The 25,931-nt window shown below is 42.4% G+C and overlaps 1 protein-coding gene across 1 annotated transcript in view; it reads right to left on the bottom strand.

Annotated features, from left to right (window-relative positions):
* The window catches only part of LOC112267102 (membrane-associated phosphatidylinositol transfer protein 3), a 99,049-nt gene extending 82,528 nt beyond the window's left edge, over positions 1–16,521 (bottom strand). Inside the window, exon 1 of the mRNA XM_042297417.1 lies at positions 16,108–16,521. Within this exon, the coding sequence (XP_042153351.1) occupies positions 16,108–16,132 (25 nt within the window). The 5' untranslated portion in view covers positions 16,133–16,521. The remainder of the gene's footprint in view (positions 1–16,107) is intronic.
* Between the last annotated feature and the right edge of the window lie 9,410 nt (positions 16,522–25,931).

The raw sequence follows: 25,931 nt of genomic DNA, 5'->3' as shown, positions 1-25,931 counted from the left end.
GCAGAACACAGGATCCGCTTCGCGAAAGTCATATTCTTGCTCATACTGATGGTGAGTTGACACTGCTCTTATATTCAGTAGTTCTTCTCGACTGTATGTAATGAAACCTAAGATGACCTGGGGTACTAATGTAAGAAATAACACGTAAAAAAAATTAAAAACTGCATAGTTTCCTAGGAACGCGAAGCGAGGCGGCCATCTCTGTCGGCGCCGGAAGTTAATGGACCTAGATTTAGGTCTGTAGCAGTTTGGGTCAAGAGAGTTGCCACCTTTGAAGAGGGGCGTGATCGCAGCTGCTTTCCAATCTTTGGGAATCTCATACGACACGAAAGAGAGGTTGAACAGGCTAGTAATAGGGGTTGCAACAATTTCGGCAGATAATTTTAGAAAGAAAGGGTCCAGATTGTCTGATATGTAGGAGTCCAGATTTTGCAGCTTTTTCAGAACATCAGCTGACTGGATTTGGGAGAAGGAGAAATGGGGAAGGCTTGGGCGAGTTGCTGTGGGGTGTGCAGTGCTGTTGACGGGGGTAGGGGTAGCCAGGTGGAAAGCATGGCCAGCCGTAGAAAAATGCTTATTGAAATTCTCAATTGTAGTGGATTTATCAGTGGTGACAGTGTTTCCTATCCTCAGTGCAGTGGGCAGCTGGGGGGAGGTGTTCTTATTCTCCATGGACTTTACAGTGTCCCAGAACGTTTTTGAGTTTGTGTTGCAGGAAGCAAATTTCTGCTTGAAAAAGCTAGCCTTTGCTTTTTTAACTGCCTGTGTATATTGGTTTCTAGCTTCCCTGAAAAGTTGCATATCACGGGGGCTGTTTGATGCTAATGCAGAACGCCATAGGATGTTTTTGTGTGGTTAAGGGCAGTCAGGTCTGGAGAGAACCAATGGCTATATCTGTTCCTGGTTCTACATTTCTTGAATGGGGCATGCTTATTTAAGATGGTGAGGAAGGCTTTTTTTAAAATAACCAGGCATCCTCTACTGACGGGATGAGGTAAAAATCCTTCCAGGATACCCTGGCCAGGTCGATTAGAAAGGCCTGCTCGCTGAAGTGTTTCAGGGAGCGTTTGATAGTGATGAGTGGAGGTTGTTGACCCATTACGGATGCAGGCAATGAGGCAGTGATCGCTGAGATCTTGGTTGAAAACAGCAGAGGTGTATTTAGAGGGCAAGTTGGTTATGATGATATCTATGAGGGTGCCCGTGTTTACGGCTTTGGGGTGGTACCTGATAGGTTCATTGATAATTTGTGTGAGATTGAGGGCATCAAGCTTAGATTGTAGGATGGCTGGGGTGTTAAGCATGTTCCAGTTTAGGTTGCCTAGCAGCACGAGCTCTGAAGATAGATGGGGGGCAATCAGTTCACATATGGTGTATCACACAGATATCATGAGAAAAGTATGAATGCCAGTGAGTTCCTCAAATTCCCATTCTTCAGGACTAGAAAGAGGGAGTATTTAGAGAGATCCCTCAAGCTCTGTTCCTCTAAGATCAGTGTTATAAAGTAATGCCAGACAAAGTCAATAACGTTCATTAGAAATGACTTTCAGACAACCAACGATTCTTCCTTTAAGTACTATTGAATTCAAACAAGATCAATGACAAATGAAAGTGACAAAGTAAATCGTTCCATTGCGCTAACCTCCAGAGAACTGCAATGGGAGAGAAAAATGTCACCTAATTGAGTTGTGTGAGCTTTCCCGACTCTACACACAGAGAGCCAGTGTCTGAGAATCTAAGAGCCTTTACTCCACAACACAACAACACCAGGCTGCTTATGTTTGATCTCAGCTCTTTTCATACCCTCATCCCTCCATCCCTTCCTATATTATCTACTTCCAGAGTACCATACTGGATGTTGAAACGCTGAGTTCATGGCTTCCATTACCATGGCACCTTCTCTGCCCTCACTGTTTTCACTCTCTCCATCTCTCTCTCTCTCTCTCTCCTACGGCCCACTTCTCCTCATCGCTACACAGGAATTAATGAGCTTTTCATTTCTTTACAGGACTCCATCAGGTCAAATGTTTTCACTGTTAATATCTCATTGAGGAATGGGTGTCTCAACCGTTGGAGTTCTCTTATTAGAGTCATGAAATGGAGGATAGGTTAGTCTATGCTCAACCACAGCCTGGGCTAGGCCAGCACCTTTCACGACAGGACCCTTGAATTTACTTTTTGCACTTTCTCTATGCACTCACAGGACCCTACACACTCACACTGATACTCCAACACACATGCACAAACACCCACTTCATCATTTATTCACACACACATAATATGCACATACATTTATACTGACTCTACCCACACCGACTCACATACAATCATCATATAGTTTGCTGCTACTGTGTTTTTCATATATCCTGATGCCTAGTCACCTTACCTCTGTACATACAGTATCTACCTCTATTACTCCAGTATCACTGCACATTGTAAATAGGCTACAAGATCTGACTGACCATATATATAGTATGCTTACTTACTTTCTCGTGTTCCTCTTATTTCTATTTATTGCGTGTTTTTGTTCTACCTTATGTTAGTTTTAGTCCTACATGAATTACTGCATTGTTTGGGTTTGGAGTTGTCACAGCTAATACTTACTGAAAATGGGTTTTCAGGTGTTCACCCTGGTTCATTTCATTGGACTACATTTGTTTACAGCCGAGTGTATGGAGACACACCATATGGGCCCTGGTCAAAAGTAGTGCACAATATAGAGAATATGATGCCATTTGGGACACTCTGATGATGAAAATGTAAATACTAACTATGTCCTAATGAGTAATTGATAGTGACTGCAAATAGGGGCATTAACCAATCACCTGACATATTTACACTATTCTGTAATGTATTCTGAGTGATTTCCTTTAAATCTAATTACTCTATACATTCAATAACTCATTTACACAATCAAGCATTTGGACACACCTCATTCAAGGGTTTTTCTTTATTTGGACTATTTTCTACATTGTAGAACAATAGTGAAGACATCAACACTATGAAATAACACATGGAATCATGTAGTAATCAAAAAAGTGTTAAACAAATCAAAAATATATTTTAGATTCTTCAAAGTAGCCACCCTTTGCCTTGATGACAGCTTTGCACACTATTGGCATTCTCTCAACCAGCTTCACCTGGAATGCTTTTCTAACAGTCTTGAAGGAGTTCCCGCATATGCTGAGCACTTGTTGGCTGCTTTTCCTTCACTCAGCGGTCCAACTCATCCCAAACCATCTCAATTGGGTTGTGGTCGGTGATTGTGGAGGCCAGGTCATCTGATGCAGCACTCCATCACTCTCCTTCTTGGTCAAATAACCCTTACACAGCCTGGAGGTGTGTTTTGCGTCATTGTCCTGTTGAAAAACAAATGACAGTCTCACTAAGTGTAAACCAGATGGGATGGCGTATCGCTGCAGAATGCTGTGGTAGCCATGCTGGTTAAGTGTGCCTTGAATTCTAAATAAATCACTGACAGTGTTACCAGTAAACCACCCACACACAATTACACCTTCTCCGCCATATTTCACAGTGAGAACCACACATGCAGAGATAATCTGTTCACCTACTCTGCGTCTCACAAACACATGGCGGTTGGAACCAAAAATCGCACATTTGTACTCCTCAGACCAAGGGACAGATTTCCACCAGTCTAATGTCCATTGCTTGTGTTTCTTGGCCCAAACAAGTCTCTTCCTCTTATTGATGTCCTTTAGTAGTGGTTTCTTTGCAGCAATTTGACCATGAAGGCCTGATTCACACAGTCTCTTCTGAACAGTTGATGTTGGGATGTGCCCGAGTTGTATCTGTTACTTGAACTCTGTGAAACATTTATTTGGGCTACAATCTGAGGTGTAGTTAATTGCCGATTTCTGAGGCTGGTAACTCTAATGAACTTATCCTCTGCAGCAGAGGTAACTCTGGGTCTTCCTTTCCTGTGGCGGTCCTCATGAGTGCCAGTTTCATCATAGCACTTGATGTTTTTTGCGACTGCACATTAAGAACATTTTCTGGATTTACTGACCTTCATGTCTTAAAGTAATGATGGACTGTAGTTTCTCTTTGCTTATTTGAGCTGTTCTTGCCATAATATGGACTTAGTCTTTTACCAAATAGGGCTATCTCCTGTATACCACCCCTACCGTGTCACAATTGGGTTACAACACATTAAGAAGGAAAGAAATTCCACAAATGAACTTTTAACAAGGCACACCTGTTAATTGAAATGCATTCCAGGTGACTACCTCATGAAGCTGGTTGAGAGAATGGCAAGAGTGTGCAAAGCTGTCATCAAGGAAAAGGGTGGCTACTTTGAAGTATCTCAAAAATAAAATATATTTTGATTTGTTTAACACTTTTTTGGTTACCACATGATTCCATGTGTTATTTCATAGTTTTGATGTCTTCACTATTTTTACACCATGAGGAAAATAGTAAAATAAAGAAAAACCTTAGGTGTGTCCAAACTTTTGACTGGTACTGTATATTCAGTATATCCGTATGACTTTTGTTGGTCCCTATCATCAGATGTAAAACAAGAAGTTGGAGAAGATTTACAAACAAATAAAGATAGATTCATATAAATAGAGCTCAATAATATGTGAAGAGCTTTGGGAGATGCACTTTTTATTGTATTATTATTTCAATGGGATTCACACTCACAGTCTCTTCTTTATAATGGAGTTCACCATAGTAAAGACTAAAAAGTGAGAAAAAAAAACATTTTTGTGTGGATGGTACATGGGAGTTCTCCCAGTAGAAAGAGCACATGGGTCTGGTTCACATGTTCACTGGACATGTATTGAATCCCACACAAACAGGGTGTAATATGTAGAATACAGAACATTTTGTATGAATGTGCTCTGACTCTGTGATTTGTGACTGTGATTTGTAGAGGGGGAAATTGTCAATTCGCATGACAATACAATGAGTTGGCAAAAGAACAGAGACAGACTTGCAACCAGGCTAGGGTGGAGGGGGGCAAAGGTAAATAATGAGGAGAGCCATCCGGTCTTCTGTGGATTGGACATACTCATTAACATCTTCTGATTTATTAAATCCCATTTTAACACACAATTCAAATCAATTTCCACGGCCAAAGAAAAATTGTGCAAAAGAGAGGTCTGGGGAACAGGGGAGGAGAGTGTCCTCTCCATCAAATGTGCTAAATCGCTCAGTTGTAACCTTCCACATGGAATACCCACACACCCGCAAGATCTCATCCCTGTAGATACTTTAGTTTTGATAATAGTTTCCTTTGCAGTTCCAGGGAGACAGCAGAATGCACACATGTCTTTATATAGTAACCTGCTTAATCTGCCATTTGATTAAAAATCTCACTCAATACCTACAGTATACTGCCCGGACTTCTCCCTACCTAGCAAAGGTCACATACTGTACGTCAGTGCTGAGGTTCACTACAGACATAGGCAGGGTCAGTGGTAGTGAGTTTTACATTGACAAATGACAGCCCAGTGAGGGGCAGAGAGTGTGCAGGGGTCTGCTCTATAGCTTAGCTCTGACAACAGACCTATCAGACCTCCCCTCCTGCTTTAGCATGATGCCTAATGGCCACATCTAATGGGGGAGGAGGGACTGTGAGTGTATAATATGGCACAGGACCAGGATTTCAACATAGACTTTTTTCCTCTGATGACGCATATCAAGAGTGAGAGTGGGGAGAAATTGCTCAAGTAGTTTTTAAATGAAATGAGCGGCATTAGTGAGCTTATGTAGGCGATGAAGTAATCCAAAATGCATTACAGACATACTCTAACGTATATTCCCTTATCGGTAAGTAACCACCAGCATCTGTGGTCCATATTGAAGATATTTGAGAGAGACTAACATGGGAATGATAAAAACCCTTCCTCTAAAATGTTACTAAAAAAGCCACGTCTATCCCAGCTGTAGCTTGTGGCAAAGGCTGCTACTGTAAAGTGCTGTTCTCTCTCTCTCTCTCTCTATCTATCTCTCTCTATCTATCTATCTATCTATCTATCTATCTATCTATCTATCTATCTATCTATCTATCTATCTATCTATCTATCTATCTATCTATCTATCTATCTATCTATCTATCTATCTATCTATCTATCTATCTATCTATCTATCTATCCATCCATCCATCCATCCATCCATCCATCCATCCATCCATCCATCCATCCATCCATCCATCCATCCATCCATCCATCCATCCATCCATCCATCCATCTATCTATCTATCTATCTATCTATCTATCTATCTATCTATCTATCTATCTATCTATCTATCTATCTATCTATCTATCTATCTATCTATCTCTCTCTCTCTCTCTCTATCTATCTCTCTCTCTCTCTCTTTCTCTCTTTCTCTCTTTCTCTCTTTCCTCTTTCCTCCCTCCCTCCCTCCCTCCCTCCCTCCCTCCCTCCCTCCCTCCCTCCCTCCCTCCCTCCCTCCCTCCTCCCTCCCTCCCTCCCTCCCTCCCTCCCTCCCTCCCTCCCTCCCTCCCTCCCTCCCTCCCCAGCCAGCTTCAGGCTCCCGGTTAGGTATAAAGGCAGTGCTCGACAACCCAGTGCCTGTGCTTCCTCATGACAAACAGCCATTAAATTCTAATTAACACTATTTAGCATGCTTGAATAAATAACTGAGGTTAGGGTCTGAATTTATTATCACACGCCTGAGTAGAGTTTAGGAAACACTATGCTGTCGCAGCCTGTTGAGCACTTGGCAGCATTGCTGTATAGAATAAACCTAAGATTTCACTGATGCGACATAAGATTGTAACATTAGATGATAACCGTCAGTTATTGGAAAATGACAAATGTCTTCATGGCTCAAATATTCCATGGACAATAGAGCTATTTGAGGGCTTACATGAGGTTGCAAAACATACATAAATAATACATGGAAACAATAATTGTGAAAATGTATCACAAAGGTAACACGTAAACTGTTTGGCATTGTAATTTGTTGGTAGAGAGTCAGCCAGGCATATCTATAATTTTTCTGGCAACAACGTAGTGATTAAAGTAGCAAACATGAGTGGTTGTGAGACTGAGCTCTCCCTCTAAGTTATGAGAAAGAGCGAGAGAGAGAGAGGGAGGCGATGGGGGGGTATCACTGCCTCCCCTCATCGAAGTTACAAGTTAAAGCAGCTGCACATTACATATACAGACCACTAGACTATTTCCTCGTTTTGTTAGGTTTTGACAGTTGACAGTGCATGTCAAAGCAAAAATCAAGCCATAAGGTTGAAGGAATTGTCCGTAGAGTTCTGAGACAGGATTGTGTCGAGGCACAGATCTGGGGAAGTGTACCAAAATGTCTGCAGCATTGAAGGTCCCCAAGAACACGGAGGCCTCCGTCATTCTTAAATGGAAGAAGTTTGGAACCACCAATACTCTTTCGATAGCTGGCCGCCTGGCCAAATTGAGCAATCGGGGGAGAAGGGCCTTGGTCAGGGAGGTGACCAAAAACCCGATGGTCACTCTGAAAGAGCTCCAGAGTTCCTCTGTGGAGATGGGAGAACCTTCCAGAAGGACAACCATCTATGCAGCACTCCACCAATCAGGCCTTTATGGTAGAGTGGCCAGACGGAAGCCACTCCTCAGTAAAAGGCACATGACAGTCCACTTGGAGTTTTCCAAAAGGCACCTAAAGACTCTCCGACCATGAGAAACAAGATTCTCTGGTCTGAATGCCAAGCGTCACGTCTGGAGGAAACCTTGCACCATCCCTACGGTGAAGCATGGTGGTGGCAGCATCATGCTGTGGGATGTTTTTCAGCGGCAGGGACTGGGAGACTAGTCAGGATCGGGGGAAATATGATCGGAGCAAAGTACAGAGATAGATCCTTAATGAAAACATGCTCCAGAGCGCTCAGGACCTCAGACTGGGGCGAAGGTTCACCTTCCAATAGGACAACGACCCTAAGCACACAGCCAAGACAACATAGGAGTGGCTTCGGGACAAGTCTCTGAATGTGCTTGTGTCCTTCAGTCCACTGTCAGCCAGTCAGGTTGGCAGCTGGTAGCTGTTTGAGAAACTGAACTGTTTTTGAGGACTGAGAAGAACAGAGGAATGTCACTAATATTATTCAGCCTATCACACAGCAAAGCTGCCAGAGAAGATATACAGAATTAACCAAACTACGTAATTACTTTCTAAATTAATTTATTCAACTGCAATCATTGGTCTTGATTCTTCTTCCGCTTTCAATTTGGATCTTATCAATAAGCAGAGTTTATTATGTTGAGTATGCCTGAAAATAAATGAAGGAACAAAACTATCAGATAATTACAGTAACGATGTCAGCCGAAGCCATTAATGCAGAAAACAATGTTATCTAGGGAATGTGTTTGTCTGGGTTATTGATGGCACTGCTTACTTTCTCAAATGAGTTCTGAGGACAAAAGCTACTTGTCTGCTCAACCGTCATTTCTGTGATAATCACCATCTCGCCTCTTAAACTTTTCATTAACAGTGAAATGGTCTTACTGGGTTGTGTTACGAACAGGAATCACAGAAGACAAGGACTGTCTGGTGTCTCTGTGCTTATTTGTCTGCGGACTGACAAAAGCCTTTGAGATTCAGACATAATAATCAACCGAAAATGTAAACAATTCAACTGTGACCAGTTCAATTTACCGGTACATGAAGCTGAAAAGCACGGCTATGTTTCGACTTTCATCGAGGTAGAAACAAATCAGTTGGATAAGGGCCTTTGCACTGGGCACACAATGGTTCACTCAAAGTTGATTCAATGTAATTTGTCAGCGTATTGTGATGTGGAAAAAACAAAGGATTTGAAAAAAAGGCAACGACGTAAACTGTTGTTTTGAAGGTGAAATTTCAACCACAACATAATGTTATTATCGTAACCAAATTTCAACATAGACAAACTTTGTATAAAATATGTTGAATTTGTACCTTTAAAACAATGTCAGATCTTCAATGTTATTTCCAATATAGGAAAAAATATATATATAGGCTGGGCAGCACATCCTAGTGGAAAACTGATCTATCCATAGCTACACTTTAGTCTCCCATCCAGGGTTTTAACGAAGCCCTACTTAGCTTTGATAATTGTCACTGACTATTACCAATGTGCTATCGTGAGAATGGTTGTTGAGAGATCTCCACTTTAAAGCTCAGAAAGCTGATGTTTAAAGTTAGTGATAAAAATATAAGTCTCCAGCTTCGGCAATTTTTGCAATTCGTTCCAGTCATTGGCAGCAGAGAACTGGAAGGAAAGACGGCAAAAGGAGGTGTTGGCTTTGGGGATGATCAGTGAAATATACCTGCTGGAGCGCGTGCTACGGGTGGGTGTTGTTATCGTGACCAGTGAGCTGAGATAAGGCGGAGCTTTACCTAGCAAAGTCTTATAGATGACCTGGAGCCAGTGGGTCTGGTGACAAATATGTAGCGAGGGCCAGCCGACTAGAGCATACAGGTCACAGTGGCTCATCATTCTTAGGAAGTTTGGAACCTCTGTGGAGGCTGGGTAGAGTGGCCAGACGGAAGCCACTCCTCAGTAAAGGCATCCAAACAGAACATAAATCTCCTACAAATGTTGATATTTTGCTTTTGACAACCAAACACGATCAATATCACTTTTGAAACACAATACATTTAGCCTATTAAAGTGGTATAAGGAGCTTTGGTGACAAAACGGATGGCACTGTGATAGACTGCATCCAGTTTGCTGAGTAGAGTATTGGAAGCTATTTTGTAAATGGCCGAATTCGAGGATCGGTAGGATAGTCAATTTTACGAGGGTATGTTTGGCGGCGTGAGTGAAGGAGGCTTTGTTGCGAAATAGGAAGCCGATTCTAGATTTAATTTTGGATATGGCATTAATGTGGATGCTACTATGATTGCGGATAGTCCTGACTGAATCGTGAATAATTATGAGTTACAAAAGCACAAATATCATTCCCCAAAAATGCTAACCTCTCCTGTTATTGTAATCGTGAGATGTTTGCATGTCTGGGGGGTATAATATTTGTGCGTCTTCATTTCAAATCCAAAGTGCTGGAGTACAGAGCCAAAACAACAATAATTACGGAGGACACTGTACCTGCCTGAAGTGTTATTCTATCTCCTACCTAGGGTCTTGATCAAGTGGATTTTGAAGAGTGAAAGACTGCATGTAACCCCTAAACCTCTGATGCTCTTCACTTCAATGAGGAGATAATGTTTTAAGGAGAAGCTGAAACAGAAATGCTGTATCATCATGTCCCAAGTACATATGATATGGCATATTTGGTAGAGCCTCTGCTAAAAACAAAATGGATGTTCCCATCTCCTCTTGTCAAGAAGGAATTTTCCTTACTGGTCCCCAGCTGCTTTTTGGTCATGAAAGAAAGCAGATCTCAAGTAACGATGAAGCAGATAAGAAGAATGAGTGTGAATGTAAGAAAGATTACAATAAAGTCTATATCTAGGCCAAGTTGTTTTACTGTAAAGAAAACAAAAGGATAAAAAAAGATCCTATCTACAAAGAACACTGACACAGAGATTACACACTACTGTCAAAGGTGCAACAATATTTAATGAAAATATACCATGGAGAAATACATATTGCAGTTTGCCATCAATCTTGTACCAGCGTGTCCAAACATTGCAGGGTTCAAATAATCTTGAGCAGAACAGCGAGAATGGCTGGAATGATGTCTGTGGCCATAGATTTGCCTTTAGCTCAGTGGGGGATAATCATTCACATCATAGTGTGACTAATAGTGTGACTATTATGACAAACTGAAAAAAGGACTCCAGTTACAGCTACTTACATTACAATTAGTCTGTAATGGTTTCAAATAAATCTATTGTCAATTATAAACTGGGGAGCAATACTTTCCTCTCAATCATATTACAGCATGCCATGAATCATCTGCACTGCAAAACTTGTGACAGAGTGAAAAGCATCCTGTTACAATGTACCGAGAACTACTAACCTCCTAAGAACACATTTCCCACTGGGCACAGATGTCATTTCAACGTCTAGTTTTGATTTAATTTTGGTTGAGTAATCAACTAACGTCAATTCAACAAAACATTTCACCATGTCATTGAATTTAGGTTAAAAGTTGGGTGAAAAAAATATGAAATTCCATTACGTTGATGGCTTGTTGCAAATTCAATCAGTTTTCCATGTTGATGCAACGACATCATATTGAATTATTTTGTTGAAATGATGTGGAAACAATATCGATTCAATCAGTTAATTCCCAGTGGTTTATGAGCTCTCAAAATGTATCTATCTATGTATCTATCTATCTATTAATCTATCTATCGCTCTCTGTCTCTCACTTTCATTCCCTTCCATTGTATCTCTCTTTACTCATCGAATCAACTGCTAATTGAGCTGATTCAATAAATTAGCAGATGCAATTGGGACATGGCTGGCATGTGATCTGGATAGGTTTCTACTATACAGAGCTGAGCTTCCTCTCTAACACCTGTGCTGGTTCAAAATATACTATCATTGTGTATGTGTCCCAAATGTCACCCTATTATTTTGGTCAGAGCCTTGGTCAAAGGTAGTGCACTATAAAGAGAATGGGGTGTAATTTGGAACACAAACACACTGTGTTTCAGTCAGCAGTCAGTGGCGTAAGTGCATGTTACTCTAGCAAGCTGTTTTGTTCAAGTGCATTTGGAAGTCTCCCTTTTTTGTGGTATTTATAGGATCACATCTCAAAGCCGTTGTGTACTTCCTGTTGTCGCGCACTGATTAGTTTCACCTGTCTTTGTGCTTGTCTCCACACCCTTCCAGGTGTCACTCATCTTCCCCCACTATCCCCTGTGTATTTATACCTGTGTTTTCTGTTTGTCTGTTGCCAGGTTCGTTTTGTTTCGCCAAGCCTACCAGCGGTTTTCACCTCTGCGCCTGTCTCTCATTTGTTTCTGTTTTTCCCGGTTTTGACCTTTCTGCCTGCCTTGACCCTGAGCCTGCCTTACCTCCCCGGAGCGCTTCAATGTAGACTCGGGCACCTGTCGGGCGTTTCTCGCTCAGTGTTCCCTCATCATGGAGCTGCAGCCTTCCTCCTTCCCCTTGGACCGCTCTAAGATAGCATACCTCATCACGCTGATGTCCGGGAGGGCTCTTGCCTGGGCTACGGCAGTATGGGAACAACAGTCGGACATATGCTTTAGTCTGGAGGGATTTGTGGCGGATGTGAAAAAGGTTTGAGCATCCGGAGTCTGGGAGAGAGACTGCCCGAAAGCTACTCCAGCTTCGGCAGGACTCCCTCAGTGTGGCAGACTATGCAGTGGATTTCCACATGCTAGCATAGAGAATGGAGGGTGCCTGGATCCCGGAAGCACTGTTCGACACGTTCCTGCACGGATTATCGGAGGAAGTAAAGGACGAGCTTGCAGCCCGGGAACTACCGACAGATCTCAACTCACTCATCACCTTAACCATCCGGATCGACTATAAGATACGGGAACGTAGGAGGGAGAAGAGGTCTGATAGCGGTCCCAATCGCTCACTCAAGGATCCCACCTTGCATCTGATGAACTCCGGAAGTTCCCGGCGTCTATGTCCCCGAGAGGATCCGAGCTTATCCGAGTTCCTCCAAGAGCCTCCGAAGACTACTGATTCACCTCTTCCCGAGCCAATGCAGGGCTAGGTTGTCTCCAGCCGACCGCGTACACAGACTTGACACCCAGAGTTGTCTGTATTGCGGTACTGCTGGTCATTTTGTGTCTACCTGTCCCTTCAAGAGACCTAGCTCATTCGTTGGAGAGAGCACTCTGGTGGGTCTTAAAGATAATTGTTATTCTCCCCTTACTTGCCTCCCTCTCCATGCCATCCTGCTGTGGGGAGTCCAAGTCCAAGTCCAGTCCAAGTCTCTCCAGGTACTCATCGACTCGTGGGCTGATATGAGTCTCATGGATGTTACCCTGGTGTCCGAGCTGGTTATCCCCACTCAACCCCTCTCCATTCCCATGGATGTTAGAGCGCTATACAGGCTCGTCGGCTGAGCCCATTCTGCCACACTCATTGCCTGAAGTCAGCTCTGCCTGCCCCAGGACGTCTTACTGGGGGCTTGGAAATTGCCCCTGACCTCTCCGCCAGTCAAGCGGGGTACCAGGACCTCTGAGATGTACCAGGATGTACCATGCCAGATGTTTGGTGCGCCGCAATAGCCCCGCGGCTACACCCCCGGAAGCCGGGACCTCCTTTGACCTCGGGGCGGGGGTACTGTCACACCTTGATCTGTTTCACCTGTCTTTGTGTTCGTCTCCACCCCCCCCTCCAGGTGTCGCCTATCTTCCCCAACCCCCTTTGTATTAATACCTCTGTTCTGTTTGTCTGTTGCCAGTTCGATTTGTTTCGTCAAGCCTACCAGCATGTTTCCCTCTGCTCCCGCCCTGAACCTGCCTGCTGTCCTGCCCCTTTGCCCCACTAATCTGGATTACCGACCTCTGCCTGACCTGAGCCTGCCTGCCATCCTGTACCTTTTCCCCACTACTCTGGATTATCAACCCCTACCTTCCTTGATGTTTGCCTGCCCCTGTTGCTGTAATAAACATTGTTACTTCGACACAGTTTGCATTTGGGTCTTACCTTAACCGTGATACTTGTACCCCCTGGTTGGACATTAGCCTCCCTCCTGTAAGGCAGGTGGTGAGGGAGATTCTTAAAATGGTATTGTTTGCATTGTCAAACTAATTTCAGGGCTATCTTAATGACATTATCAAAAAGCCTGGTAAAAAGTAGCCACATCCCTATGCAAGAGGGAGCTGGCTGGGTGAACGAGACTAGGTAAGACCGTAACTTGGCCTTATTGTATGCACTTTAATTCTGTCTCTGGTGTTCAGTTCATGATATCATGGTCCAATCAGCAGAGACTATCAGATAAATGAAACTAACCTCAATAACTTGCTTCCCTGACTTCATGGTTTTAATTACCTACATAACAAATCATTGCACCCCTATAACAAAATCATCGTTGTTGGGCACAACGAAAAGAGACGTTGGGCACCCCCAGGAGTCATGTATAATTTGATACTGCTTGACTTACTAAACTGGATGATAAGAGCCTAATGGGTATTTTATTATCATTCATCCCACGAAAAGAACCAATGTATGTCGCGTCTCCCGAGTCGAGGTTAAATATATAATGGAACAGGCATGAAATATCAAAACAATTCAAAAAGCATAACTAATGCTGTCAGAGTTATGTTATGTTATGTTATGATGAATGCAAAATTAGGATGGGTCTGACTGGGTCACTCTAAAGGACTCACCAGACACTCAATCTTTTATCACTCTGAGGAAAGTTGGACAAAATCTGACATGGTCTACATCCTATATTCCCTACATAGTGCACAAGTTTTGACCAGATCCCCAGGGGCCCTGGTCTAAAATAGTGGACTATATAGGGAATAGGGTGTAATTTGGGACACACACACAACCCATGCTGTCCAAAGCCCATTGCGTCATGTGTTGAAGTCACTATAGAGCTGGACAGCACACAATCTGTCATGCGAACATTATCTAATTAAATTCATTAGACCAAAGATGGGCCCAACTATTTCACACACAGTCAAGATACTTTCTTGTGTTTTTACCTTTACCTCAAACACATTCATTAAGCTGCAACATTTATTCAGCATTCCACCGTGTCAATCACCTTCCCTTGCCACCTTCATCACCTGCCATGAGGTTTATCAAGGTGCAACTGAAGGTGATTGAGGTGGAATGCTGAATGTCATTATAGAAGGTGAACCAACTAGTCTACATTGAATTTTTAATATTTCATTAAATGCACTGAATCATGAATAGGCTATCAATTTCCATAATCAACAGAACACATCTCCCTGGGCAATGCTATATAGCAGCCTCGATATATTGCATTCCTTTCAATTGTATCAATTGGTGATTTAGTAAGCAGGGGTAGACTGGCCATCTGGTATTGCAGACATTTTTTGGGTGCAAAATTATCATTATTTGGTAAATAATAGGGGCCTCAAGCAAAAAAATGGGATCGTGTGGGGGCCTTAATGAAATAAATAGGCTGGTTTGGGGGCCTTGAGGAAAGAAATGGGCCAGTTTGTTACAAATCCCAGGGTCGATTTCTGGTCCCAGTCTTCCCCTGTCAGTAAGGTATTGAACCCCATGGTGATCAACTGGATACAAACCAAGTATGATGAAAATATGCAGTTAAAACAGTTATAACAACTTCATTACAACATTCATTTAACTGTCTCATCTGCAGCTTAGCGTTTTTCATCATGAATCTTGTTCTGGTGGAAGCTCTGCAGAGTGGTCACTAGCTGGCACAGCCATAAAGCCATAAAATCTCTTTTTAACCCTAACCACACTGCTAACCCTAATGTCTAACCTTAAATTAAGACACATTTTGACATTGCAGCTGGTCTATCTAAGGGGAACTAGCTCACTTCTGCCTCCAGGACAAGACTCATTACAATAAACTTCAACCTGCTTATTAACTCCTGTGTCCAGTTTTACTTTTAGACCACACAACTTCATACTGTTAAATACTTGTGAGGACAAAAAGTGTCTACTAATGATAGCCTATCCACTAACAATGTAATTTTTCCTTGAATGCAAATGATTCCTTGAATGCATGCTTGTCAACAAAGACTAATGAGCGTTTGAGTCTCTCGGGAAATGAGAAGGGTTTGCCCAAATAATTTGATATGTTCATATAATATATATATATAATATTAAGTGTGTGTGTGTGTGTGTGTGTGTGTGTGTGTGTGTATGTGTGATTTCCAAGGTCCAAATCAAAATTTAGTGCGCGCTTTTTCCTGCCGTTAATGGTAAGGATGACGGTTTCACACCTTAAATGTGTCAAAATAATTTTAATTAAACATACTCAGACAACATCGACAAAAATGATCTAAACACACCATTCGACAAAAATCTCAGAGGACACGGGCTGCATTTTATTCGGATAGCCTACTGAAACATCACGCATTCCAACAGATTGTCTAATGGCAACGGGCTATAGCGCGCAGGCATCCTTTTACATGATTTAGGTCGAGACGTTGACTCATGCGCTACCTGTTAACCTCATAGGCTTTGACACCGGAGCAGATGTGGTAGGCTATATAAAAAGATATTCAACCGAGCACCTTACCTTTCCCTTTCGTTTCCTTCGCCATCCCAACCTATGTGTCTCTACCAAGGTAGGTGCGGAGTCATTGAGGTGTCATTTTGTAAGATAGTTTGACCGAGTGGGCGCTCACTCTCTCGTACCCGCACCTTGACGCCAGCCAGACCGAGGATAGGTAGCCCTGAGGCAGTGAGGCTGCGCTTTTTTTGTCTCGTCTTGAATTCTGCAGCTGAGCTCTTCTGGTTCATCGGTGACAAGACCCACATCCAGCGGATCTGCCTCTTGTACGAAACACACTTTCAGTATTTGTATCTGTGCAGACTTCGTTACTGCCCGCTCCCCTCCACTACTGCCATATCACTACAACTGTTTCAAGAACCAGTGTTAGACTGCCTCCAGTGGCTTGCCGGTGTGCCACCGAAGGGCGTCCGTTGTATGAGGCTCTGCCTCCTGCACAGTTGGGATTCCAAGCAAAAAGAAATGAATCCACAGTGACACAGTGACGCAAACTGAATTACACGGGATGCATTCCTAACCGTTGATGTGAGGTCTAGAAACAAATATAGCCATATTGGAAAATGACACATATCTACAAAATCTCACTTCTGCCTACTTAATTGTGTAGTTACAACTGCATGATTGTAGAGTAAAATAATAAAGATACGACAACCTATAAAAGCCTATAAACAACAGACTGAGGCTAATGTTTCAGTATGTTGAACCATAAGTATGCTGCACGCAGCAGACATGACAAATAGCTTGACAAAGACTCTTTATTGACCTTAAAGACATGATGATGATAATGACTGTCTCCGAGCCACAGATGGGGGCCTAAAGGGCAAGGACTGACTCTCACCTTGTCATGACTCTAGCTTTATTTCTTACAGCCTTGGCTCCTCCACAATGTTAGGTCAGAGACCCAGCTATAAAACATACTGGAACCAGAGTTCAACAGCATAGCATCACAGCACATTCCTCATGGTCCACAGGCGCTCACATCACATCTTAGGCTTTGTGCGGAGTGGACTGTTGCTTTTGAGATAAACTGTTATAAGCCACATGGATCAGATGCATGCATTAATGGCCTGCATGATGATGATGATGGATGTAGGTTGATTCCCAAATGGCACCCTATTCACTAAAAAGTGCACTATAGTTTGCACCGTAGTGCACTTTTGTCCTAGTCTGGTCAAAAGTAGTGCACAATAAAGGCAACGGGTGCCATTTCGGACACTTTCAAACTGTTATTAGATACATGGATAATCAGAAAAGTGAATAGATAAGTTAATGGATGCATTACCATTAGGGATGTAGCCTATTGTATGTGAACTGTAGAAATACATTACAGGGGAGTAAGGCTGGCTGGCTTGCTTCAGACATTCAGTGCTTAATCTATGATGTTTTATAGATTTCCCTGCTCTGACATTGTCAAACAGCTAACTCTCACAACAGGCTGTCATATCTATCAAATAATATGCTATATTGCAACCTGGTCTCAGAGCGTTACGTATTATTCTGTATGGAAATCCGAACACTCCATTTAGTTATGATATGTTACGTTTCATATGTTATGTATTCATTTGGGGATGTCCAATACACATTTCGTATGACATGTTGCGAATTACAATTCGTAGTGTATGTTCCAAATTTGAAAAACGTACAATATGTTAGGATTTTGCTAAATGTATGATACAGTATGTTACAAATTCTAGCTAGGTGGCTGAAATTAGCTAGCTCGCTAACATTAGCTAAGTGAGGGGTTATTCAAATCAAATCAAATCAAAATGTATTTGTCACATGCGCCGAAAACAATAAGTGTAAACCTTACCGTGAAATGCTTACTTGCAAGCCCTTAACCAACAGTGCAGTTCAAGAAGAGTTAAGAAAATATTTACCAAATAAACTAAAGTAAAAAATAATAAAAAGTAGCACAATAAAATAACGACGCTATATACAGGGGGTACCGAGTCAGTGTGCGGGGGTACAGGTTAGTTAAGGTAATTTGTACATGTAGGTAGGGGTGAAGTGACTATGCATCGATAATAAACTGCAAGTAGCAGCAGTGTACAAGACAATGGAGGGGAAGGGGGGGTCAATGTAAATAGTCCGGTGGCCATTTGATTAATTGTTCAGCAGTCTTATGGCTTGGGGGTAGAAGCTGTTAAGGAGCCTTTTGGACCTAGACTTGGTGCTCCGGTACCGCTTGCCATGCAATAGCAGAGAAAACAGTCAATGACTTGGGTGACTGGAGTCTCTGACAATTCTATGGGCTTTCCTCTGACACCGCCTATTATATAGGTCCTAGATGACAGGAAGCTTGGCCCCAGTGATGTACTGGGCCTTACACACTACCCTCTGTAGCGCCTTACGGTCAGATGCCGAGCAGTTGCCATACCAGGCGGTGATGCAACCGGTCAGGATGCTCTCAATGGTGCCGCTGTAAAACCTTTTAAGGATCTGGGGACCCATGCCAAATCTTTTCAGTCTCCTGAGGGGGAATATGATTTGTCGTGCCCTCTTCACGACTGTCTTGGTGTGTTTGGACCATGATAGTTTGTTGGTGATGTGGACGCCAAGGAACTTGAAACTCTCAACCCACTCCACAACAGCCCCTTCAATGTTAATGGGGGCCTGTTCGGCCCGCCTTTTCCTGTAGTCAGATCACTCATACTGTACAGTACTGTGAGGGTTCTAGTTCTCCCTCTCTCCTGCATTTGGCCACAAGTTCTCATCAACATCACATCTTATGTCTTCTCTGGCGATGCATCTTGGAAAGTATCCTCTGGAATGTCTAATCCAACCCTAGCAGTCTTCAGGAGAGGTCTCCACACCCTGGCAGTCTTCAGGAGATGTGTCTCCACACCCTGGCAGTCTTCAGGAGATGTTTCTCCACACCCTGGCAGTCTTCAGGAGAAGTGTCTCCACACCACGCATTCATGGCATCCAGTAAGGACATCTGGTCATGTGGATGGTGGTCATAAACCTTCCACCTCCACGCAGAGAAAAACTCCTCTATGGGGTTTAGGAAGGGGGAATACGGAGGCAGGAATAGTACTGACATCCTGGAATGTGCAGCAAACCAGTCTGTGACTGCAGCAGAGCGGTGGAATGCCACATTTTGTGTAACAGCAAACCATCATTGGACAGTGCCGCACACATTGTGATGTTAGCTCTTCTCTGGCCTGGGACATCCCCGGTTGCTCTCTGTCCAATCACATTTCTTCCCCTGCGGCGTGTTTTTGCCAGGTTGAATCCAACTTCATCCATAAAGATGAATGTATGTGCATTTTGCCTGGCTTCCATCGCCATTACTCTCTGTCGTGTCTTTGGCATCATTAAACTGAAGACTTATTTATCAAATAACTCTCTGTAATTATTATTACACGATTAAACTGATTCATCAAATGTAATTAACTAGGAAGTCGGGGCACCAAGGAAAATATTCAAATTACAAAGTTATAATTTTCCTAATATAACTTTTCAGATATTTTAATATCTGATCAATAGTCTTCTGATTAATGACTTATTCTTTACTTTACCTCACGTTAGTCTCATTCCAAATGTCGTAAATTGTTGGTTATCTGCACGAACCCAGTCTTCACTATGAGTCATCCATACATCAATTGTCTTAAATAATTTATTTACTAACTAAGTAATTCACATAAATGCATAAACAAACAGTAGATAGTTACAAGGAAATGATAACGGAGTTTCCCTGGTGGGATAAACCAGTATCGCGGCTTGGTGGACAAAAGGGGAAGTGGGGGTCAACTGAGATGAGACACTACAAAGTTAATAATTATAACAATTGAAATGCTAATCCTTTGCACATGCACGCTCACTCATTCGGGAATAATTGCAATCAATATATATATATATTTACGCTCAGTGTGTCGTCAGGATCTCTGTTGAAAAGTTAGTTTCTGTTGGAGAGTTTGTCTGCCCTCTGTCGTGGTTAGGATGGATAGTTCAGAGTGACAATCATTCATGTCGTTATAGAATAGATATTTCGGCGGTTGTCGGTCTTTGCATTCAATGATACCGAATTCCTAGCTGCAGACTAGTAATTAATATCAAAGACCTGTTCTTATTCTGTCGGTATCGATAGTCTAAGAGTTTAACCATGTGGTATGGTTAAAAGATTCCACCATCTACTCAAACCTTGGCTCTCTTGTTATCGAGGTAAGCTGGTCTGCAACCTTTGTCCTCTCGTAAGTGAGAGAAACATGGTCTGTTGAGAAATTCTCAAGATGGTGGTTTTATTCAGAAGAGCAGAAAAAGGCTGTCTCATGATGCCAAGTCCTGACTGTGTTCATGGAGGAGTGCCAGTGACTTAAGTGAAACTTTGCACAGAAATAGAATTCTCTCACATTACATCATTACATAGCATCCCATAATTTCACAAATAGTTTAATCTTTCCTCATTCATCCTGTACAGCAATTAGGGAGAGGGGGATGGGCTTGCTGTACCCAAAGAGGGCAACGTCATGACATCTCTAAAATACAGTAAATCCACAGTTTTACAGTACTTTACATTATGCATAGCTGTGTATGTACCCTGTTTGGTTATTGAACAGACATCTTACTTGGACATATCGATACAGGAGTTCTTTCACACGTTCACCATTTCTCTCAAAGGGTACAGTGTACAACTGCTTCATCCTTATTTAATGTTTCTCTGGGACTCTGGCAATTATCGTTGTGCTGACCGTATTCACATTCCTAAAAATGATATTATCTGCCAGCACTCTGTCCCAAATTTTCCACAGTTTTATTGCATTGTTGCCAATTACCATGTCAACAATGGCAATTTCCTGCGCATCTGATAATATTCTTCCTCTCCCTCCTGTGGTAGACAACCTTTGAATCCTACTGAAAAACACAAAACAATCAATATATTTCAAAATGTCAGTACATGTAAAAATGTGAACATACTGTATTGTACTGTAATATGCAGTTCAATTATCATTGAAGGATGCACATCTCACCTGTTGTTTTGCCGGTAAATTCATACTATTGATGCAACTGTTGAATGCTGCAGATTTGGTTGCACCCTTAAACCGGCCTCTCTCAGAGAGAGACCATGGTTTACAACATGGTCAATAATTGTGGCCCTTATCTCATCAGAGACCACCACTCTTGGTCTTCCTCTGCTTTGTCCTCCACACATTCTCCCTCTCCCTGCTACTCTTCTCTCCCCACCAAGCTGTCTCCCTCTCCCTGCTACTCTTCTCTCCCCACCAAGCTGTCTCCCTCTCCCTGCTACTCTTCTCTCACCACCAACCTGTCTCCCTCTCCCTGCTACTCTTCTCTCCCCACCAAGCTGTCTTCCTCTCCCTGCTACTCTTCTCTCCCCACCAACCTGTCTCCCTCTCCCTGCTACTCTTCTATCCCCACCAACCTGTCTCCCTCTCCCTGCTACTCTTCTTTCCCCACCAACCTGTCTCCCTCTCCCGGACACTCTTCTCTCCCCACCAAGCTGTCTTCCTCTCCCTGCTACTCTTCTCTCCCCACAAACCTGTCTCCCTCTCCCTGCTACTATTCTATCCCCACCAACCTGTCTCCCTCTCCCTGCTACTCTTCTTTCCCCACCAACCTGTCTCCCTCTCCCGGACACTCTTCTCTCCCCACCAAGCTGTCTTCCTCTCCCTGCTACTCTTCTCTCCCCACCAAGCTGTCTTCCTCTCCCTGCTACTCTTCTCTCCCCACCAACCTGTCTCCCTCTCCCTGCTACTCTTCTATCCCCACCAACCTGTCTCCCTCTCCCTGCTACTCTTCTTTCCCCACCAACCTGTCTCCCTCTCCCGGACACTCTTCTCTCCCCACCAAGCTGTCTTCCTCTCCCTGCTACTCTTCTCTCCCCACCAACCTGTCTCCCTCTCCCTGCTACTCTTCTATCCCCACCAACCTGTCTCCCTCTCCCTGCTACTCTTCTATCCCCACCAACCTGTCTCCCTCTCCCTGCTACTCTTCTATCCCCACCAACCTGTCTCCCTCTCCCGGACACTCTTCTATCCCCACCAACCTGTCTCCCTCTCCCTGCTACTCTTCTATCCCCACCAAGCTGTCTCCCTCTCCCTGCTACTCTTCTATCCCCACCAAGCTGTCTCCCTCTCCCTGCTACTCTTCTTTCCCCACCAACCTGTCTCTCTCTCCCGGACACTCTTCTCTCCCCACCAACCTGTCTCCCTCTCCCTGCTACTCTTCTATCCCCACCAACCTGTCTCCCTCTCCCTGCTACTCTTCTATCCCCACCAACCTGTCTCCCTCTCCCGGACACTCTTCTTTCCCCACCAACCTGTCTCCCTCTCCCTGCTACTCTTCTCTCCCCACCAACCTGTCTCCCTCTCCCTGCTACTCTTCTCTCCCCACCAAGCTGTCTTCCTTTATCCATGTTTCCAAACTAAATCATTCCAAAGCCTTCCTCTTTTGTCTGTTTGGTAAGGAGACTAAAAACAGGACACTTGGGTAGGCTTTCAGCTGAAATTGCAATCAGCTGTGTTTGGAATGATAAAACATGTTCTATTTGTTTCAATCTGGTTACTGCAGAAATGCACGACATTTGCCATCATTCTGTTTTGAATGTGTTTTTAACAGTTTTGGCATTTGAAAATATGTGCTGCAAATATATAGTTTTGCAGGTGGTGGAGTATGAATGAGAACAGAGTTCATGGATTTCGGAGAATGTGGTCATTGAATGCATTTTGTGTGAAAGCAATTGAAAAATGTTCAGTTTGGTCCACAGACACTTCTGTTTCACTGACTGTGTGAAGAGTTTTGACAAATTCAGTTTTGACCAATGCATGTTAGCAATTGAAAAAAAAAAACAGTAATATCATATTAATCCCTATATATAGAAATCGTATTACCAAAGGTCACTCATGTTCCCGACCCAAACCCTTTCAACAGAAAACAAGATAGTGTACTATAACACGGAAAATAGTACATTCCCAAACCTGAAAATCTCATTATAGGTTCCCAACTGAATACAACCTGAAAAACTAATTGTAGATTCCCAACTGAATACATCCTGAAAAACTCATTGTAGATTCCCAACTGAATACAACCTGAAAAACTAATTGTAGATTCCCAACCTCAATACAACCTGAAAAACTAAATGTAGATTCCCAACGTGAATACAACCTGAAAAACTAATTGTAGATTCCCAACCTGAATACAACCTGAAAAACTAATTGTAGATTCCCAACCTGAATACAACCTGAAAAACTAATTGTAGATTCCCAACCTGAATACAACCTGAAAAACTCATTGTAGATTCCCAACCTGAATACAACCTGAAAAACTAATTGTAGATTCCCAACATGAATACAACCTGAAAAACTCATTGTAGATTCCCAACTGAATACAACCTGAAAAACTAATTGTAGATTCCCAACCTGAATACAACCTGAAAAACTAATTGTAGATTCCCAACCTGAATACAACCTGAAAAATTCATTGTAGATTCCCAACTGAATACAACCTGAAAAACTCATTGTAGATTTCCAACGTGAATACAACCTGAAAAACTCATTGTAGATTCCCAACCTGAATACAACCTGAAAAGCTAATTGTAGATTCCCAACCTGAATACAACCTGAAAAACTAATTGTAGATTCCCAACCTGAATACAACCTGAAAAACTCATTGTAGATTCCCAACTGAATACAACCTGAAAAACTAATTGTAGATTCCCAACCTGAATACAACCTGAAAAACTAATTGTAGATTCCCAACCTGAATACAACCTGAAAAATTCATTGTAGATTCCCAACTGAATACAACCTGAAAAACTCATTGTAGATTTCCAACGTGAATACAACCTGAAAAACTCATTGTAGATTCCCAACTGAATACAACCTGAAAAACGAATTGTAGATTTCCAACGTGAATACAACCTGAAAAACTCATTGTAGATTTCCAACGTGAATACAACCTGAAAAACTCATTGTAGATTTCCAACGTGAATACAACCTGAAAAACTCATTGTAGATTCCCAACCTGAATACAACCTGAAAAACTAATTGTAGATTCCCAACATGAATACAACCTGAAAAACTCATTGTAGATTCCCAACTGAATACAACCTGAAAAACTAATTGTAGATTCCCAACCTGAATACAACCTGAAAAACTAATTGTAGATTCCCAACCTGAATACAACCTGAAAAATTCATTGTAGATTCCCAACTGAATACAACCTGAAAAACTCATTGTAGATTTCCAACGTGAATACAACCTGAAAAACTCATTGTAGATTCCCAACCTGAATACAACCTGAAAAGCTAATTGTAGATTCCCAACCTGAATACAACCTGAAAAACTAATTGTAGATTCCCAACCTGAATACAACCTGAAAAACTCATTGTAGATTCCCAACTGAATACAACCTGAAAAACTAATTGTAGATTCCCAACCTGAATACAACCTGAAAAACTAATTGTAGATTCCCAACCTGAATACAACCTGAAAAATTCATTGTAGATTCCCAACTGAATACAACCTGAAAAACTCATTGTAGATTTCCAACGTGAATACAACCTGAAAAACGAATTGTAGATTCCCAACTGAATACAACCTGAAAAACGAATTGTAGATTTCCAACGTGAATACAACCTGAAAAACTCATTGTAGATTTCCAACGTGAATACAACCTGAAAAACTCATTGTAGATTTCCAACGTGAATACAACCTGAAAAACTCATTGTAGATTCCCAACCTGAATACAACCTGAAAAACTAATTGTAGATTCCCAACCTGAATACAACCTGAAAAATTCATTGTAGATTCCCAACCTGAATACAACCTGAAAAACTAATTGTAGATTCCCAACCTGAATACAACCTGAACAACTAATTGTAGATTCCCAACCTGAATACAACCTGAAAAACTAATTGTAGATTCCCAACCTGAATACAACCTGAAAAACTAATTGTAGATTCCCAACCTGAATACAACCTGAAAAATTCATTGTAGATTCCCAACTGAATACAACCTGAAAAACTCATTGTAGATTTCCAACGTGAATACAACCTGAAAAACTCATTGTAGATTCCCAACGTGAATACAACCTGAAAAACTCATTGTAGATTTCCAACGTGAATACAACCTGAAAAACTCATTGTAGATTTCCAACGTGAATACAACCTGAAAAACTCATTGTAGATTTCCAACGTGAATACAACCTGAAAAACTCATTGTAGATTTCCAACGTGAATACAACCTGAAAAACTCATTGTAGATTTCCAACGTGAATACAACCTGAAAAACTCATTGTAGATTTCCAACGTGAATACAACCTGAAAAACTCATTGTAGATTTCCAACCTGAATACAACCTGAAAAACTCATTGTAGATTCCCAACCTGAATACAACCTGAAAAACTATTTTGAGAAGTCCCTACTTGAACCATCTACCAAGCGCAGTGGGAAACATGGGAGAGCAGTGATTGTATGTTGTTGTGCACAGCGGTGCAACAATAGATATATAGTTATAGTTATTCTCTAGCTGAACACATGACCACACAACAGGTCATAACCTGGGATCAGAGCAGCACCAGCATCACTCTATCTGCAGCTCTGCACCCTGATGCCATCGAATGACTATCAATGGAGCCAAATGCCTGAGACATCTCCCTCCAATCTGAGTACCGGCCTGGCCACGGCCACGCTATATTACCCAACCCCATGAGGGCCCAGGATATTTGTACCAGTCAGGAGGACCAATGACAAAATACTTCTGTCCCAAGACACTAGAGATTCTAGCAGGAGAGTGAAAGGAAACAGCCTGCAGGGCCAGGAAGACAGCGAGGTAGATAGAATTTATTACGCCCATTGGCCTCACTCACAA

This window comes from Oncorhynchus tshawytscha, linkage group LG14 (genome assembly GCF_018296145.1).
Source record: "Oncorhynchus tshawytscha isolate Ot180627B linkage group LG14, Otsh_v2.0, whole genome shotgun sequence".
Taxonomy (NCBI): domain Eukaryota; kingdom Metazoa; phylum Chordata; class Actinopteri; order Salmoniformes; family Salmonidae; genus Oncorhynchus; species Oncorhynchus tshawytscha.
Note: the sequence above shows the minus strand (reverse complement) of the source record. Positions and strands in the feature narration are given on the sequence as shown.